The sequence below is a fragment of the Pipistrellus hanaki genome (genome assembly GCF_964339955.1).
Source record: "Pipistrellus hanaki genome assembly, chromosome: 8".
In the NCBI taxonomy this organism is placed as follows: domain Eukaryota; kingdom Metazoa; phylum Chordata; class Mammalia; order Chiroptera; family Vespertilionidae; genus Pipistrellus; species Pipistrellus hanaki.
In genome coordinates, this window is record NC_140510.1 from 35,370,142 (window position 1) to 35,387,958 (window position 17,817).

At 41.3% G+C, this 17,817-nt stretch overlaps 1 protein-coding gene and 1 long non-coding RNA gene across 3 annotated transcripts in view; one reads left to right on the forward strand and one right to left on the reverse strand.

The window, feature by feature from the left end:
* Window positions 1-928: 928 nt before the first annotated feature.
* Window positions 929-17,817, forward strand: part of UPP2 (uridine phosphorylase 2) — a 33,084-nt gene continuing 16,195 nt past the window's right edge. The window contains exons 1-4 of one of the 2 annotated variants that reach the window (XM_084891472.1): window positions 929-1,391; window positions 4,848-4,965; window positions 11,805-11,963; window positions 15,362-15,476. In XM_084891472.1, the coding sequence (XP_084747598.1) occupies window positions 1,330-1,391; window positions 4,848-4,965; window positions 11,805-11,963; window positions 15,362-15,476 (454 nt within the window). In that variant the 5' untranslated portion in view covers window positions 929-1,329. The remainder of the gene's footprint in view (window positions 1,392-4,847; window positions 4,966-11,804; window positions 11,964-15,361; window positions 15,477-17,817) is intronic. The other variant, XM_084891473.1, reaches the window with a different exon arrangement.
* LOC311626346 lies at window positions 13,271-16,281 on the reverse strand. Its single transcript, XR_014795672.1, has 2 exons — window positions 14,835-16,281; window positions 13,271-14,092 (listed from the first exon to the last, which is right to left on the reverse strand). It is a non-coding gene; the product is annotated as an uncharacterized lncRNA (long non-coding RNA).

Consider the following 17,817-nt stretch of genomic DNA (forward strand, 5'->3'; position numbering starts at 1 on the left):
TTTTTTTAAAATATATTTTATTGATTTTTCAGAGAGGAAGGGAGATGGACAGAGAGTTAGAAATATCAATGAGAGAGAGACATCAATCAGCTGCCTCCTGCACACTCCCTTCTAGGTATGTGCCCGCAACCAAGGTACATGCCCTTGACTGGAATCGAACCTGGGACCCTTGAGTCCACAAGCCGACGCTCTATCCACTGAGCCAAACTGATTAGGGCTGCATTTGCTTCTTGATTGTGATGCACACTCTCACAGAGAAATCCAAGCACATTATGAAATGCCTTGTACCTGCTGCTGTTGGGGCATTTGTGAACATTTTAAGTGCTGGTTTGCTTGCAAGCTGTGAGATAAATGTCCTTAAAGCTCTCACCAGCATAGAACTTCAGCTGATTGCCATGGAAGCTGGGAATAAAAAGGGGGGGGGGGGAAACAAAACAGGATGGAGTTCCTTGAAAGTCTTCTAGATTTGTCCATCCCACATTGTATAGTCAGAAGCAGGATAAAAGCAGTAAATTTGTGGATTCCTTCAAAGAGAGTCTTGTTTTCTGAAAATATTAGGCCTTATTTTGTTATTTTACTTGGATTGACCTCCAACAGCTGCTCCATTGGATTTCACGGGCAGCCTGTGGTTTTTAGCTTAATGAAGCCCTGGGAAACAGATTTTGTTTAATTAGCAGACCTTCTGTGTGAATTTGAATGGGCAGAGTTCAGATGAAGAGGCACTCTGAGGTCATGACTTCACATGTTTGCCTCACTTGTGAACACAGAATGGAAACAAGTTGATGAGGGGTGTATTGTAACTAGTGTAACCCTGGATGGGGTGAGAAAACAAAATGTTTGGGAACTGAATGTTCTCCCGTGTACTGGGCACATTTTCGAGACGGCATGGTGGAGTTCCTGTGGAAACCAGTGGAGAACTCGGATTCACATACCGTTGTCCCAAAGTAAATAAGTCGTGTGCCACACCAGACCCGTGCTGGGCTCAAGGCCAGAGGAAGGGAAAGGTGCACCTGTGAGCAAGCTGACCAACCTCATCAGAACGCAAGGGCACCACACCTTCAAAGGGGACTGATCTTAGGGAAGAGCTGCAGTGATAGCGGGGCTGTAGTATAAAAGGCCAGGACAAGGAGGATCTTTTTTGAATCGGTCTGGAGTTATGCTAAGAATAAAGGTTTATTATTGATTTCAGAAGAAAACATAAGTTTTAAGGGAGGCTGTCATTCCAACTTGGAGTTGAACTATTATGATTCACCTATAATTTAATAGCAGCTGACTATATATTTCTTCCTTGTCATCAACTGAAGAGTGACTATCCACACACCAAAAAGTATGGCTTCGATTTTACCTGTTTCCAATAAACCCATGGGATCTGACCAGAATACATATGTTGGGTAAGTAATTTTGATTACATGGATGTTCTTTGGATTTTATATTAAATGTTCTGAAGATCAACCTCTATCATTATGTAAATGTCTTACGTTTAGAGATGATATAGTTGGAACTTAGCTCATAATACAAAACAAAATAAATACAATGCAAATTGTCTTCTTAGTGATATTTTAATTCTTGGTTCTTAGGGGAATTTGGCTCATCTAGGAAAGTGGGCAATGTGTCAATTATACCTCTCTCCTTTAAAGAGAGAGAGAGAGAGAGAGAGAGAGAGAGAGAGAGAGAGAGAGAGAGAGAGAGAGAGAAAGCAAAGCCAAAACACTTGCAAAAGATTAACCAATCTGCATGAGTGAACACATTCAAAGTTCAGCCTGCAGTTCAGCCTTTAATTCCAGGACTATGGGCTGAAATATCTGAGAAATGATTTAAGGGGCCTCCCTGGGCCTCAGGGGGATTTAACTGCATTGCAGCACATTATGAAGTGATTCCATACGCTTTGTGATAGACTTTACATAGAATTCACATCTAAAATTCCATGTATGTTCTTCATCCCAGGGGTAGACATAAATCTGCCAAAACTGTCTGCAAATTTAGCTCCAATTCTTGCCTCAGGTTCACAGAACATAATGAGCATTAATCTTCAGGAGGCTTAAGGAATTTGTGTGCGTTCCCTCACCAAGTTGTATCAGATGCCTTGCTTAGAGCCTCCATCATGTCATTGTCTAGAAAATGTTCCATTTACCCATCCCAGACAAAGGTAGTCTCCTACCACTTTCACTTGCTCAGGAATGCCAAGGCAAGAGAAAAGGAAAAATTCTGAAGGTGAAGGTAGTGGTAAATAGAAAGACTTCTTTTCAGCCAGCACTTTTCTCTAGTTACCAGTGTTTAATACTGACCATGCTATCTCACGGCTTGCTAAAAGAATGTATTTCCAATACCACCTTTGGCCCACATTTTAGAGAAAGGAAAGAAAATGCAAAACTAGATTGAGGACCAAGTAGCACATATAGTCTACTTAGTAAAAATTATATATTTTGGAAAGATTGAACTTTTGCAATTGCCAGAATCATACTGGGTTGAATTTGGCATAATACTCTAAACTAATCTTTCCTTTGGCAAGTAATAGAGAGATCATTTTAGAAGTGCTTTTGGTGAGCCCAAAGGGATACAAACCTTCTATACACATGCTCCTCGCCCAGTTCTTTGACCAAGGGATCATTAGCTATTGAAACAGACCATTAAGGAAAACTAAATAATTAACAGGATTATTATAATGAATAGTCCTAATGACTTAGCAGGATTATTATAGTTAATACAAGAGAATATAGTTAATGGTTTGAGATTTTTTTTTTTTTGAAGACAGGAAAGCTGGAATACATCAGTGATTTTAAAAATACCAAGGCCCATATCTTCTTGACAATATAAATCAGAATTTCTAGGTGTGGGTTCAGGTACCGGTGCTTTTTAAAGCACCCCACGTGATTCTGCTATGGAGTTAGAATTTGAAATCACTGAAGTAGATGAATGACACTCTCTTAGGGTAAGGATTTATAGAGTCAGCTGGGACCCCAAAGGAGAAGCTGTAGAGCGGGAAAGCAGTTTGGCAGAGTTAAGCAGAAAAGTGAGAGAAGTTGGAAGAGAAAGTGGATGGCACAGAAGTCACATAGGAGTTGTTTACAGGCAGATTTTGATTCAGGAGGTCCTGCGTGGAGCCTGAAATTCTGCATTTCTAACAAGCCTCCATGGCAATGCTGCTGGTGAATCAACACATTTTTTCCAACAAGGGATCACTGGTGCATGTCCTCTTGTCTGTCCCCAGGAGAGGAAAGGAGGTGTCCTTTTACTTGGGTGCTTTGAGGCTTGTTCTGAAGTAGTCAAATGTACTAACCTCATGGAATGCTTTAATTTTTAAACCAGCCATGATCCACTAACTAATTAAGAATTTGTTACCCTAAGTGTTTTTGAGCGGAAAATTAATAGTATTCTGTTCCACTTCCCAAATGTTAAATTTAATTTAACAAATAAAATTTGTTAAGACTTGGGGATTAAAAAAAAGATATATGAGACAGCTTGCATGAGAAAATTCGCAATTTTTCTGGAGAGACAGAAAATTAACCCTTGAAGTGCTATCTACCAGCCTTAACATGAAATACAGTACCTGCTTTAGGAGCAGTGTGGGAGTGGGAATTCATACTGAGTGGGGAGGGAAGATGCTTGGAAAAGCCTTCAGGGGGGGTGGTATTTAAATTTGACCTTGAGGAATGAGTAGGATTCTGACATGTGAACAATGGAGGGAATGGGAAGGATGCTTCAGGAATAAAGGCCTAAAGAGGGATTCTCAACTTGGGTTGCACATCAGATCACTTGGGAAAATTTCAAAAACATTTTTCAGAGTCTAAATTCAGTGGGTCCCAGGCATCAGTATTTTTAAACTATTTTTTAATGAGCAAACATTATTGGAAATATAAAACAAAAACACACAAGAGTTTTGTTAAAATGTGTAGAGGAATTTACTAGAAAATGGAAGGAACATAGAGTGAAAAAGTCAGACAGTTCTTGGCAGAGACAGCTTGACTGGCAGTGGTATTGGGCAATGATTATCACTAATGATTAAAGTTGTATGTAATCACTACTATAATACCAAAGGCTGGTATTGGGCAATGATTGTCACTAATGATTAAAGTTGTATGTAATCACTACTATAATACCAAAGACTGAAGATGGTGTGCCTTATAAATATGAATTAGATGGAATAAGGTCATTCCTACAGCAGCAGTCAGTTCACCGTCTTGCATTATTTTATAAGAGAGAGGAAGGACAGTAGCCCAGGTAGGCTTATATAGGCCTCACGGCAATCTTTCTAAGCAGTTATTATTTTCACTATACCAACTTTACAGATGAGGAAACTTTCAAAGGACAAAGATAAAATAACTTACCCAAGGCTGCACAAGGAGTACATATATGGTTGAACTGGTGGTGAAACCCAGGCAATCTGACTACAGATCCCGGTAGCCTATGGTATACAGCCTCCCATGTAAGATAGGAAAGGACCATGAGGGCCAGATAGACCTGGATAGAACAGACTCTTCTGTAATCTACTGGTTGTAAAATCTTGCTCAAGATTCTCAACTTCTGCAAGTCTTGGCTCCTTCATTTGTAAATTGGATTTGTTAGTGTTGCTTACTTAATAGAATGTTTATGGAATTAAAACTGTATGTAGTTTTTATGGCAGTGCACAATTTTCATGCTTAAGTCTATGCCTGAGTGCACAGAAAATATTAGCTACTATTATTATTAATTAGTGGTGCTGCTGTTTTTATTATAATATCATAATAATATTTGTTTCATGATAAATAATTTAATCCTAAATGAAAGTTTATGTCCAATATTTGGGCTAGGGGTTATCACAGGTTTTCTCTCCTAATTTCTTCACATCTTTTTTATATTATTTTTCCCAGAAAAAGTTTTGTTCATGTTAAAAATCCTTACCTGGATGCTATGGATGAAGACATTCTCTATCACTTGGATTTAGGAACAAAAACACACAACCTACCAGCAATGTTTGGGGATGTAAAGGTAAAAGTACTTCTAACTTTAGGGAAAACTATTGTGTTTCCCCTACTGATATATATTCTTTTTATTTTCTCATCATAAACTTTACTCATTCAGCCTGTGAAATGTCAGAGGTCCCACTAGGAACTGATGTTCATTCTCTGAAGCAATTTGGAATGTATATATCTCGAACAATTGTTTCCATTCCAACAAGACATCAAGGCTCCCAAACTAAATCTAATACATGCATAATTATTGGGCTGCTCTAGTTCCTAGAGATAAATTCCATTTTATTGACAATACTACTGGGTGCTGAGAATTCATTATGATTCAGTTCACTGTTTAACATCTACATTAATAGCTGAACTTCAATAATTCACATTTTATTAAATCATGGCATAACTCAACAAAATTAACAATGTTATCTTGAAAAGAACTATTATTCAATATTTTATATTATTAAGATTTTTGTTATTTCATAAGAAATGTTATGAGAAAATTTTTATGGAATATTGCTGGGGAAATTATACTTCTCTAATATTTACCTTAAATATATATGAATGTAATAAAAGCAGCTCATGTCCATTATTTAAAATTGGAAAAATATAAAAAATAAAACAATAATTTAAAAAAATACACCTTAAAAAAACTTCTACCCCCTAAACATAGACATTAACCTGTTTTCTTTTCCCCCAATCCTTTTTAATAAATAGATTTTAAACAGTTGGAATTATATAATTGCATCCTAATTTTTTTACTTCACTTTATGTAATTAACATTTCCCCCATATTATGTCATTTTCTTAGAGACACGTTGTTTATGGATGTCAAGTGACCAAGCCACACATTATATAGTCTACTTTTGACCTTTATGTAAAACTATTTTCTATTATAAACACCATTGAAATGGATACTTTTGGACCTGAAACTTTTTCATCTATATGCTTGGAATTATTCACTTAAGTGGTAAAAGAATTTTTATTTTCAAAAGGCCTCTACCTATTCACAGTCCCACCAGGAGAGAATCATGCAGTTTTCATTTAACTTTTACTCACTTCTTTAGCAATTACAAGAACAAACAAACAAGCAGAAAACCTTTCACATCCACTGTCTCACTTAATCTTGACATTAGCCCTTTTAGGCAGGGTAGCAGATATTTATTTATTTCCTCCATAAAACAAGGAAATTGAGTTCAGGAAAGTCAAAGGAGGTTAACAAGGTACAACATCCAGTGGCAGAGCTAGGACTTGGACCACGCTTTCCCAAGGCTCTTACCCATTGCACCAGGTGGATTCTTTGAGTCACAGTAACTGAGAAGAGTCCACTCATTGGGAGAGGGCACTGAAGAAATGGGAGGAAGAAGAGAAGGAGGTTAGGAGGAGAAGGAGGGGAGAAGGAAGAGGAAAAAGAAAGAAAGGAAGAAAAGAAGGAAGGGAAGGAGGGAGGAAAAAAGAAAGGAAGGGAGGGTGGGAAGGAGGGAGGAAATGAAAGGAAGAAGAAAGGAAAGGATAAAGAGAAGAAATAAACTTATGATATTCATTAGGAGAGGGGAGCTAAATGCTTCCTCCCTTCCCATCTCTCCTAGGGCACAATGTTTTGAGGCTGTGGGCTGATTTGACATAACACACCCCTTTCCCCAATCCCACCAGTCTGCTGCTCCTAGCCTTTTAGAGGCTTCTCTCCATATTAGCCTCATCTTCTCAATGTAACATCTCTCCCTACTGATGTTTCTGATGATTTTGCTCCAAGAATAATTGATAAAGTCTATCTATAATACTCATTGATCAGACTACTTGAATTCAAATGTTAGATTTGATGTTCATGCCTCACAGTGATGTTCCCAGGACCATTATTTGGGGATAATTCCAATTAATTAAAATACTCATAATTAATAAACTATGATACACATCTAATTAATAAATTAGAAAGACTCAAGATAGATTTTTGAGACAGGAAGTTTTCTATTATCTACATAGCTAAGTATCTGTCTCGCATCGACCATTTATGGAGTACTTTCCATGCATCAGACTCTGTATTAGGCATATGAGTATGGTATATCATTTGAACCCCATAGCTACTAAGATAGTTGTTATTATCCCCATTATACAGATGAGAAACTGAGGCTCAAACATATATGTAGTGTTATAACATATATACCTGTACATATATTATAAATGTATTATTATAAGTAAGTTCTAGCACTACATCTATATATCTATACATAAATCTATATCTATATATACCTATATCTATCATCTAGCTAGCTATAACTGTCATAGGCATAGCACAGCTGGTAAGTGAAAGAGCTGCAATTAAACTTTAGGTTTCTCTGATGAAAAAAGTAATGGCTCTTCACTATTTGAAAAAAAAAAAAGGTATTGCATTTTGTTGCTCTTAATGTTAGCTTCTGGGAAATCATTGCGATGGAAAGCTTTGTTTTAGACATGAAAATAATGTCTAAAACATAAATCTCTCTCTCTCTCTCTCTCTCTCTCTCTCTCTCTCTCTCTCTCTCTCTCTCTCTCTCTCTCTCTCTCTCTCTCTCTCTCCCACGCACACACGCGCGTGCAGAGTTGCCTCGTTTTTGTTACAATCCCAGGAAACAGGCCTTTACTGCTCCACCTGACTAAATTTTCATCAGCACTTATTCTCAGGCTCCGTCTGTCAGAGCCACTATGCAACCTTAAAAACTCACTGTCCACCTGGTGTCACCCCCTTCAGTAGATTTTCTTTTGAATAAAAAGGCACACTCTGGTTTAGAACATGTTTTGTCCCACCAGAGGACAACTCTATGGAATGGCCCACTTTGATGGAGAGTGAGCAAAAGTAGTTCTAAATAACCAGGACTGGCTCTTTGACCTAGGCCAGGATTCTTTTAGAGGCAGCAGGTAAAGTCTGGTTTATATTTACAGATGTTTTTTCAGAAACTTGCCATTTTTTTCAGCCACATTCTTATTTTTGAATGAGAACACCCTAGGTTCAATTTCTTGGTTCTAGTTAACTCTAGGACAACAATCCTAGCTAAGAAGAGAGAGCATAATCCATCAAAACCTGAAAACTCAGGCTTGCCTTCACAGAGATGATCTTCATGATTAAAGCATTATCTCCCAGGGAAAGAACTGTGGGTGTGTAAAACTTCAACCTTAACGATTTTGACAATTATTCCTATTTTCTTACTATATTTTTTAAGTTTTCACTAGTTGGTACTGCAAAATATCAGTGGCTTTGTACAATGTAAGTTTATTTCTTATTTATATTAAGTACAAAAAAAAATATGGTTGTTCCCAGTTGATACGTGACTCTCCTCCAACTGATACTCAGGTACCCAGGCTCCTTCCATCTTGATGCTCTGTCACATTTGAGCAGTGATTTGCAAATTTTCTCTGAGTGTCAACACACTTCCAGCAGACAGGAGAAGACAATCTGTAGTATCACCAACAGGAGATTTCTATGGGCTAGGACTGGAAGTGGCACCCATCACTTTTGCTCACGTTCTAGTGGCTGAACTGAGGAGGATGGCCTTATCTAATAGGAAAGGAGGCTGGGCAGTAGAGTTTAGTTGTATTCCCAGAAAGGAGGAGAAACAGCTTTGGTGACTTTGTCATACTGACTGGAATGCATCAAAATTTAAAAATATAGTGGAGGAGCATTAGACCATATCTACTCAACTCAATATGTCTTTTATAAAATTACTATCAGAACCTCTAGCCGAAACCGGTTTGGCTCGGTGGTAGAGCATCGGTCTGTGGACTGAAAGTTCCCGGGTTTGATTCCGGTCAAGGGCACGTACGTTGGTTGCGGGCACATCCCCGGTGGGGGGTGTGCAGAAGGCGGCTGGTCGATGTTTCTCTCTCATCGGTGTTTCTGGCTCTCTATCTCTATCCCTTCCTCTCTCTGTAAGAAATCAATAAAATATATTTAAAAAAAAAAAGAAAGAACCTCTAATCTCTCCCTAGAAATTTCCAAGCAACATAACAAAGAATTACCATATAACACTCTATAATACACATTTTTAAAGTGTTTACATGCCTTTGTAAACATACATTATACCCAAGCTGCAATAGGACCAGGTTAATAACAACATGGCAAAGGTAAGTCTTTTGAGACAGTAGGCATATTTTTAAAAATATTTTATTGATATTTTACAGAGAGGAAGGGAGAGGGATAGAAAGTTAGAAACATGGATGAGAGAGAAACAACTATCAGCTGCCTCCTGCACACTCACCACTGGATATGTGCCCGCAACCAAGGTACATGTCCTTAACCAGAATTGAACCTGGGAGCTTTGAGTCTGCAGGCCTACGCTCTATCCACTAGCCAAACCGGTTAGGGCCAGTAGGCATATTTGAAAGTGAGTTAATACTGGCAGTCTATAGCAAAGTACTTAACACATTTTTGTAATGCTTCAGACTTCTTCCAATGCACTTTTATCTTCTTTGTTAAAACCAGGACAAATAATTTCATTTGGACATAAATCACAGTAAGCATCTCTTAAGGTCAGTGCTGGTTGGTGGTCCTCAACCATATTTTACTTCTCATTAAGGCATTCAGACTTAAAATTGTGGCTGGGGGTGATATTTAGAGCATCTGATTTAAGGGTAAAGCTTCAAGAATGAAAATGCTCTGTCTATACCTATCATCTTTATGTCACTAGAAGCATTCAGAAATTCCTGTTGATTACAGCAATATCTAGAGTTCAAAGAAGAATTCAAACTGTAAGCTATTCTAACATCTGTTTTTGGTTTTATGGTCAATCTGAATAGTTGTAATTTACATTCATTGGCACCACACAATGAGTTATTTTCAAACTACTGTATTTTGGAAAACACACACACACACACACACACACACACACACACACACACCGTCTTTGTACTTAGAATTTGAGCTAAGTCTTAATTGTCCATACCAACAGAAGGAAAAAATTTTATAAGTAATCAATAATAACTTAAAAACTCACTTTAGACCATGGTCTTACTTTCTTTGCTACCCAGCCTATATGGCTCACTTCCACTGCAGTTCATTACCAACTTTAAGCCCCATCAGGGAAACTCATCAGAAGCCACAAAAAAAGACAAAAATGAGGATAGAAGAGAAGCAGAGGGCGGATAAAAGGATAATTACATCCCATAGCTGAAATTGGAATATTGCTAAATGGAAACAGAACACATCATGTAACCAGACCACCCAACAGTCATAGTAAATCATTTGTGAATGGGGCTGCCTACTCTACAACCTCAGTTCGGTATTCCCTTAGACAGATATTCTTTCTCCCTGCGTGTGACCTCACCGGTAATCCTTCTCATCCTCTATGCCTCGTGCTGCCCACATCAGTCAGGCACCACCAACTGCCCTTTTCTCACTGGACTTGAACCAGCTTCTTTTGTACTAAGATCTGCAATACAGAAATAATAAGCCAGCTCAAGAGCAGGGCCAGGAAACTGCTACACGATATGACAAATAGTATTTATTTATCAAATGCTCAGAAGGCACCTGGCCTTGTGCGACGTCCTCTGCCATAGCTGATCCTATTTTCTCCTTACAAAACCGTCCAAAGGGACCTGTGTTTTCTACATTGGAGATGATAATCTGAGGTGCATAGAGATGACATGGGTAACACAGTGCAAGTTGCTTAGTCAGTGATGGGGTCTGGATGCAAAGCCAGATTTATCTCCAAGAGCAGGCCCTTCACCCCTGTGCCGCCTTATCTGTGACTGAGCTTCTGCAGGCTCAGTGCACCTCCCTGCCTAGCTGATGGCTGTGCTTTCTAGGGCCTCTGACACCTGCTGCTGTGCATCCTCCCCACTGCTGACCCCTGGTACCCACCATGCTGGCAGTTCATCCATGCTGCTGGGAGGCCATTCTGATCCTCTCCCACATCCACCTCTCCCACCCCTCATGGACCCCTAATAAGCTATTGCATAAGCACCTCCAAGACAATTTCATAACCATATTTTATTAGATGCAATATTCTTGACTTCCATGCCTGTTGTAATTTCAGCGATGTTAAAATGTGAATAAATCAAAACCAAATTATTGGAGCTGATGAAATACCGTAGTGAGATTTCCAGTCCACAATAAGGCTTGTTCCAGGAGAATTCCTTCTGAGTGAGAAGTTGGGAAGTTTTTATGTGATTATTTTTGGTAAAGCTTTAAGTTAACATAGCACATTTTACAATAAAAACTTCTGACGGGAGATGTGGGACGAAGAAACATATCCAAATCTCATAGTTCCCCTTTTGCTATGTGGCCTGCATTCCCCGTGCTCAGTACTTACCAAGCATTTAGCCTGCTAATGCCAACAGGAGGCTGCCGATGCCACCTGAGGATCTCACTCTGTTTGTTCCCTGTGAACTAAAACACACGGCAAACACAGACTTGAACAAAAGCCACACTTGCTTTGATTTCGTGATGATCTTTTTCTTTACTAATTAAGCGCAGCAAACTGTTAACTAATTTGCATTATTTACAGGTCAATAATACAAATTAGTTAACTCATGAACATAGCCATAACATCTACACATACTCTTTTTTAAAAAAATATATTTTATTGATTTTACACAGAGAGGAATTGAGAGGGACAGAGAGTTAGAAACGTCGATGAGAGAGAAACACCGACCAGCTGCCTCTTGCACGCCCCCCACTGGGCATGTGCCCGCAACCAAGGTACATGCCCTTGACCGGAATCAAACCCGGGACCTTTCAGTCCGCAGGCCGACGCTCTATCCACTGAGCCAAACCGGTCCCAGCTCTACACATACTCTTAAGTTACTAAAAAATAAGGTAAAGTGATTAATATTGAAAGCTGCCCCTCGGTTCTGATCCCCGTCATTAAGGCAGGTGATTGCTACTTTTTATTAACAGTTTGTCTGCGTTGGTGGGAGCCCCAACAGAATGAAAGCATTTGCACTGTTTATGCACCAGGAGCTCAGGCTGCCGGGCAGCAGGGAGGACATAGAGGACATCTGTGCCGGGACGGACAGATACTGTATGTACAAAGTCGGTCCCGTGCTCTCCATCAGCGTAAGTACTCTGTGCCTGCACTCTGGGAGCCATCGGGGCTCACAGTAAAAAAGGGAGCTTCTGTTACTGGGGTTCTTTTCCTCTCCTGCTTTGCCTTCTCACACAATTAAATTAAGTTTCCAGGTGTGACATTCTCTGCTGGAAAAAGGCCCAGGGGCAGAAGATAGCATTTGGTGTCCCTTCAGTTTATTAGTTACCACTTAGAGATTGACTTTAGGGGGGGAAAAACCCTCAAAGCACACTTCATTTCTTTAATTTGTGACCTATTAGGCCACCAGTAATTTCCTCTCCTCTGTTCCTTCTCCAGCTTTGGGAATGTTGAGCTTTAAGTATAGAGGGGCCAATTTTCAGGATTGCCAAAGGCTGCCGTCTAACAGTGCAATGAGCTCGCTGAAAAGCTGGCAATGCGTTTCCACAGAGCTCAGGTGAATTGCTCTCCTGTATTTAGACAATGCTGACAGCTATGGACATACAGTGTCCTAAGACAAAATGGAAGTGGACTGATTTGCAATTTTAAGGAACACAAGGACCACTTCCCTCCGGGACCCAGGGTAGCACACCCAGAGGGCAGTGGATATGTGTGTGGAGCTTGTCTTTCTAAGTGTGTCTCTGCCACGGGGCTGTATTCTGGAACAATAGCTCGAGTGTGTCACAGGCTGGATACTGCAGTCCTCATAAAGGGCAGAGCCAGGCTAGGGAACAAGGAAGACTCCTCTGCAGAGTGTGACATTCCAAGGAGCTGAATCATGTGACTCCTGTGCCAGGGAAGAGCCAGCAACCCTTGATTACTCTAAGTACCTGGTGAGGGAGGGATGGATGACCATGGCTGGACGCCTGGAGTAAAGAAGGGAAAATTACCCAAAGTCCAAGGGGTCTAAGTTGATCTCCCATCTGGGTCAAAAATGCCTCAACTTGCTTTGGGCTCAAATGAGAGAGTCAATTCATTTGTTCATTCAACAACTGTAGAGTATCTACAATACATTGGAAGGAAACTCAAATTGTTTGATCTAGGCAAATTTTGTCTTACTAACTTTTGTTTGACATTTAGACTACAACTGTCTTTTTTTTTTTTCTTTTCTTTCTTGCACAATGAATGGGTGAGAACAAAAAATAAGGTTTCTAAAACTGTGAAATTATTGTAAACAAGCAGTAAAACTTAAGATAAGATACAAAAACAGCAGCAAATGGATCTGCGGTCTGGTCAGGAAAAACGAGCTGAAATACAGATCATGCCCAGAGGGCAGCCTCTCTAGGCATACAGAGGATTTCCAACTTGGGCCCCTTCTTTGAAAAGTTTTTCCAGCAACTGAGTGTGTGTGTGTGTGTGTGTGTGTGTGTGTGTGTGAGTGAGAGAGAGAGAGAGAGAGAGAGAGAGAGAGAGAGAGAGAGAGATTTTAGCAGAAACACATAGGCCCCATTTGTCATTTTACTACTATGTCACATAATAAGTGATCATTATAAACCTATCACGTATCTGATTTAGAAGGAACCTAATAGATCAACTAATGGTTCATTGCTTAATGTACAGCTGAACAAATGAGATTTAGAGAGTTTGCTCTTTAGTGGCAGAGTCAGTGCCAAAGCCCAAATGTGTTCGTCTTGGACATACAAATTAATTCAGGTTTGACTCATGTCTCCAGGAGACTTACCATGCTTTTGGAAGTCAGGACATGGAAACAGAATAAGGGAACCTCAGAGGCTCAAATTTGTCAGAGTTTCATATTCTTGATGGCAAGAGGAGGGAACTTGGGTGAGGACACCAACTGGCTGCAGGAGTTTTCCTGATTTGCTAGGAAGACAATTAGTGGCAGACCTCTTGGTGTGCTTCCAACACACCAAGTCTCTGTGCCCAAGGGTAGAACTAGGACACAAGTGACCCTCTGATGCTAGGCTGGGCATAAAATGGCCTCAGCTCCAGCCACTACAAATTTCACATGAAGGATAGTTCTGGAGAGTTATTAGAACATATTGATCTCCAGGAGTTGCCAAATCCTCTTGTTGACCCCTCTTCTGGTGACATTGACCATCCCATTCCAAAAGCTGAGGCACACCGGGATTACCAGTATGGTTGTGACCTGTCGAAATTTACCCTCACCTGCACATTCTCTATCCACTCAGGGGTCTTCAAACTACGGCCCGCGGGCCACATGCAGCCCCCAGGGGAGTCTGATCCTGCCCGACAGGTTTTTTGGGCAGTGAGCGCAGCCAAGGTGTTACAGTAGGGATTAGTAGTTCATATAGTCCGGCCCTCCAGCTCTCTGAGGGACCGTGATCTGGCCCCCACTTTAAAAAGTTTGAGGACCCCTGCACTACATTGTTGGATCTGGATGGCACCCATGTATTGTAGAGGCTGAAAGAAATAATATAGAAAAATTCCCCTGCTAGCCCAGACTTCCCGTGAGAATGTGACCTTTAGAACTGCCCCAGGAAAAACAGGGTATGAGCCACACAGCACCAGACCACCAGACTCAGCCCCTAGAGGTAGTAAACTGGATGTATTATCAACACAGCACCAGACCACCAGACTCAGCCCCTAGAGGTAGTAAACTGGATGTAGTATCAACGTCCTGCGGCGGTTCCACCCTGTTCCTTGTGATAATGTCTATCCTCCCCTCAAGGAATTCCTGTCCCTCTTTCTAGAAGACCCCCTCCCCTTGTCCTTTGTTCTAACTTTGCGGTTTTTGCCTTTATAAGCCTGTAAGAAGTTCTGCTCGGGACTTGACTTGGCTGCTCCTGCGTGAGTAACAGGTCAAGTCCCAGCATGCTGGAAATTAAATCCTCTTGCTGTTTGCATCAAGTGCCGTCTCTTGCGTTTGACTGGGTCGTCGCTGATCCTGGGTCAGGGCAGGGGTCTCCTTCGGGGGGTCCAACAGTATCTACTCCGTGTGTTCCAGAGCTTATATAGCATTAGCAGCAAATGAGCAAGACCACCTGAGAGCAATGCCAAGGATTTATAATTTCGCTTAGTGTGGTGGAAAGGGACTGATCACCTGGCAGCCAAGTTTGTATTTCCTTGATATCAAGTCAATCTTGGGAAAAAAAAAACTCTACTTCGCAAGCTTAGTGGAAAGAGCCCAGTGGGGACACAAGCAGTGGCACTGCCCTGACACCAGGGCACCGTGCCATCATGGGCCACCCTCCTTCTGCTCCCAATGACCAGGCTGCTCCCAGCTTAACTGGCAGGGAGCTGCCTCTCGCTGGTCCCCGCAGATGGGCACATCTATCAGCGTGTCATGTAGGCGTCAGTGAGAGCTGACTTACGGTTTCCCCAGCTTTGGCAAAGTCATGATGATTATGTAAATTTCTCTGAGGGCTGTTAACTTGTAATGAAGAAAGAAAATATGTCCTGGGCACATATCAGTGTGAGATGTAGAGTGACGTCCTCTTTCTCTCAACAGCATGGCATGGGGATCCCCTCCATGTCCATCATGCTGCATGAACTCATCAAATTACTGCACCACGCCCAGTGCTGTGATGTCACCATCATCAGAATGGGCACATCAGGGGGAATCGGTGAGATGTTTGTTTTCTACTGTTCAATCCCAGGGATTGTTCTGTGCAAAGCAGCCGCCAAAATATACTAACATTCCCGAACCCAGAAATCCAGATGGGCTAAGGAGTGTCGGGAAGCTCAGCTTGAGGACATTTAATGAAATTAAAGAAATTTCTTTTTATCTTCCTTTTTTCTCTCTCCATGGAAAACTGGAGTGGACATAGGTGTTGTTATGGGGAAGAGTGGAAGGATTGCTAAGGAATATGTTTCAAGGATAAGAGAAAGTTTTGAGGGCTACAGTAAATTTTGAGGTGTAGAAATTTCCTAAGTGACAGAAACAAGTGCTTTCAGGTAAAAAGAAACAATCACTACTAATTGCCTTATTTGTCAGCAAAATTAGCACACTTCATAGGAAAACATTGTTTTTAGCTCATGTCAGTGACTGCATCCTTTTTCTTGGCTGTTTCTTTTCCTCGTCAACACACCAGAACAGGCCACGCTGGGCCTTTAGGGAAGGGCCAGCTAGAGCTTCCTTATGTTTTCCAGACTTCCCCTCTTCCTGCCTCCTGGCTGGTCAGGCCTCTGGGCAGGGCCTTCTTTATGCTTCCACCTTGAGCTGAGGTCAAGTTATTTTTTTCAACCTGTTCTTCAGAAGCAGATCATGTGAGGGTTACTATGTCACCATGTGCAAATATAGATAGAGCATTGTAACTGGAACATTTGGTTGACAGAGTGGCAGGACTGAATGAAAATTCTAAATAGGGCTGAGATTTTTGTCTGAGAACTACACACTTTTGGAGCAAGAAGGGACCTTTAGAAATCCTCAAACAAAAAAACTAGAGAATGACTTGTCCAGGATCATAGAGCTTTAGGTAGCTGGGCCATGCTTCCCCAGGAACAGACATATTTAGAAAGACTGGGCTCTTCCTACAACTGTGGTCCAGGAATAAGGTCCACCCCAGGTGCTCAGAAATGGGACTAAAGTAAAAGGGCTTCTGTAGATGGCCATCCTGACAGAGGAGAAGGTTAGCTTCAGGGCTAGATGAGATATCCTTTCGGAAGCCTTTCTTTTGGCTCGGAAAGATCTTAACTAGGATACACACATCCTAACACATCTAAATATTAGCAAGACATTATTTTGATGCCCACATTTTCAATTTCCTTCTCAATCATTTTCCTACTAGAGGCCCGGTGCATAAAATTCATGCACTGGAGTGGGGGGGGGGGTGTTCCTGAGCCCAGCCTGCCCCCTCTCACAGTCTGGGAGTCCTCAGAGGCAGGAGGCAACCCAGCAATCAGGGGAGGCAACACCCCATCACACCTCTACTGCTGCCACTACTGGAAGTGCAAACCTCAGCCAGCCCTGGTTACCTGTGCCTCGGGCAGCCCTGGGCAGCTGGGAAGTTGCCACCTGGGTGGCTGGGGCTGAAAGGACTGGGGGACCCTGGAAGCAGAAGCACCAGAACAGCCAGGCCCGTCTGGGGCAGGCCCAGGCTTGTCACGCACCTGCCACCCCAGTGGGGCTAAGAGATTTGTGTACCACCATTTGGTGGCTGTGGGCATAGAAGCCAATTAGCATACTCCCTTCTTATTAGCTGTGGACACCACAATCTTTGAGGGTGGGGCAGTCAATTAGCATATTCCCTTTTTATTAGATGGGATTCCTATTCCTACTCAAATAATTCAAGGAGCCACTTGTTTGACTTATTTAAAAAGTGTCTGACCCACCAAGGTTCACTAATCAGAGCCCACCTTGGATTCCTAGGTGGATCTCCTAAATTAACCCTATGTTGATCAATACTGAAATTTATAAAACCCAGAAGGATATGGCTGTGCTCTATAAAAGCCAGATAGTAAGTATTTAAGGCTTTGTAGTATGGAAGCAATGATAGACAACATGCAATGAACGAATGTGGCTGTGGTCTAAGAAAACTTTACTTACAAAGATTGTCTGAATTTGGCCCATGGATTATAGTTTGCAGATGTCTGCCCTATGGCATTTATATGGAAGCATTCACTCATTTGATACCTTTTTTATTGAGTATCTATAATGCAATAGGCATAACGCTAGAACTGGGGAGACAACAGTGAACAATGCTCTTGACTTTATAGAGCTTATGTGAAATCAGGGTCATAGGCAAACAAATGACCCTGGCTGACAGAGTCATAGGCAAACAAATGTAGATGGCCATCCTGACAGAGGAGAAGGTTAGCTTCAGGGCTAGATGAGATATCCGTCCGGATATGAATGTTAGAATAGGAGTCTAGGGCACTGCCAATGTATAGTCCCTTATTTTGGCTCTAAATAGAAATAGAATGGGTCAAAAACTAGGTCAAAAGCTGGCCCTGGGGAAATTTACT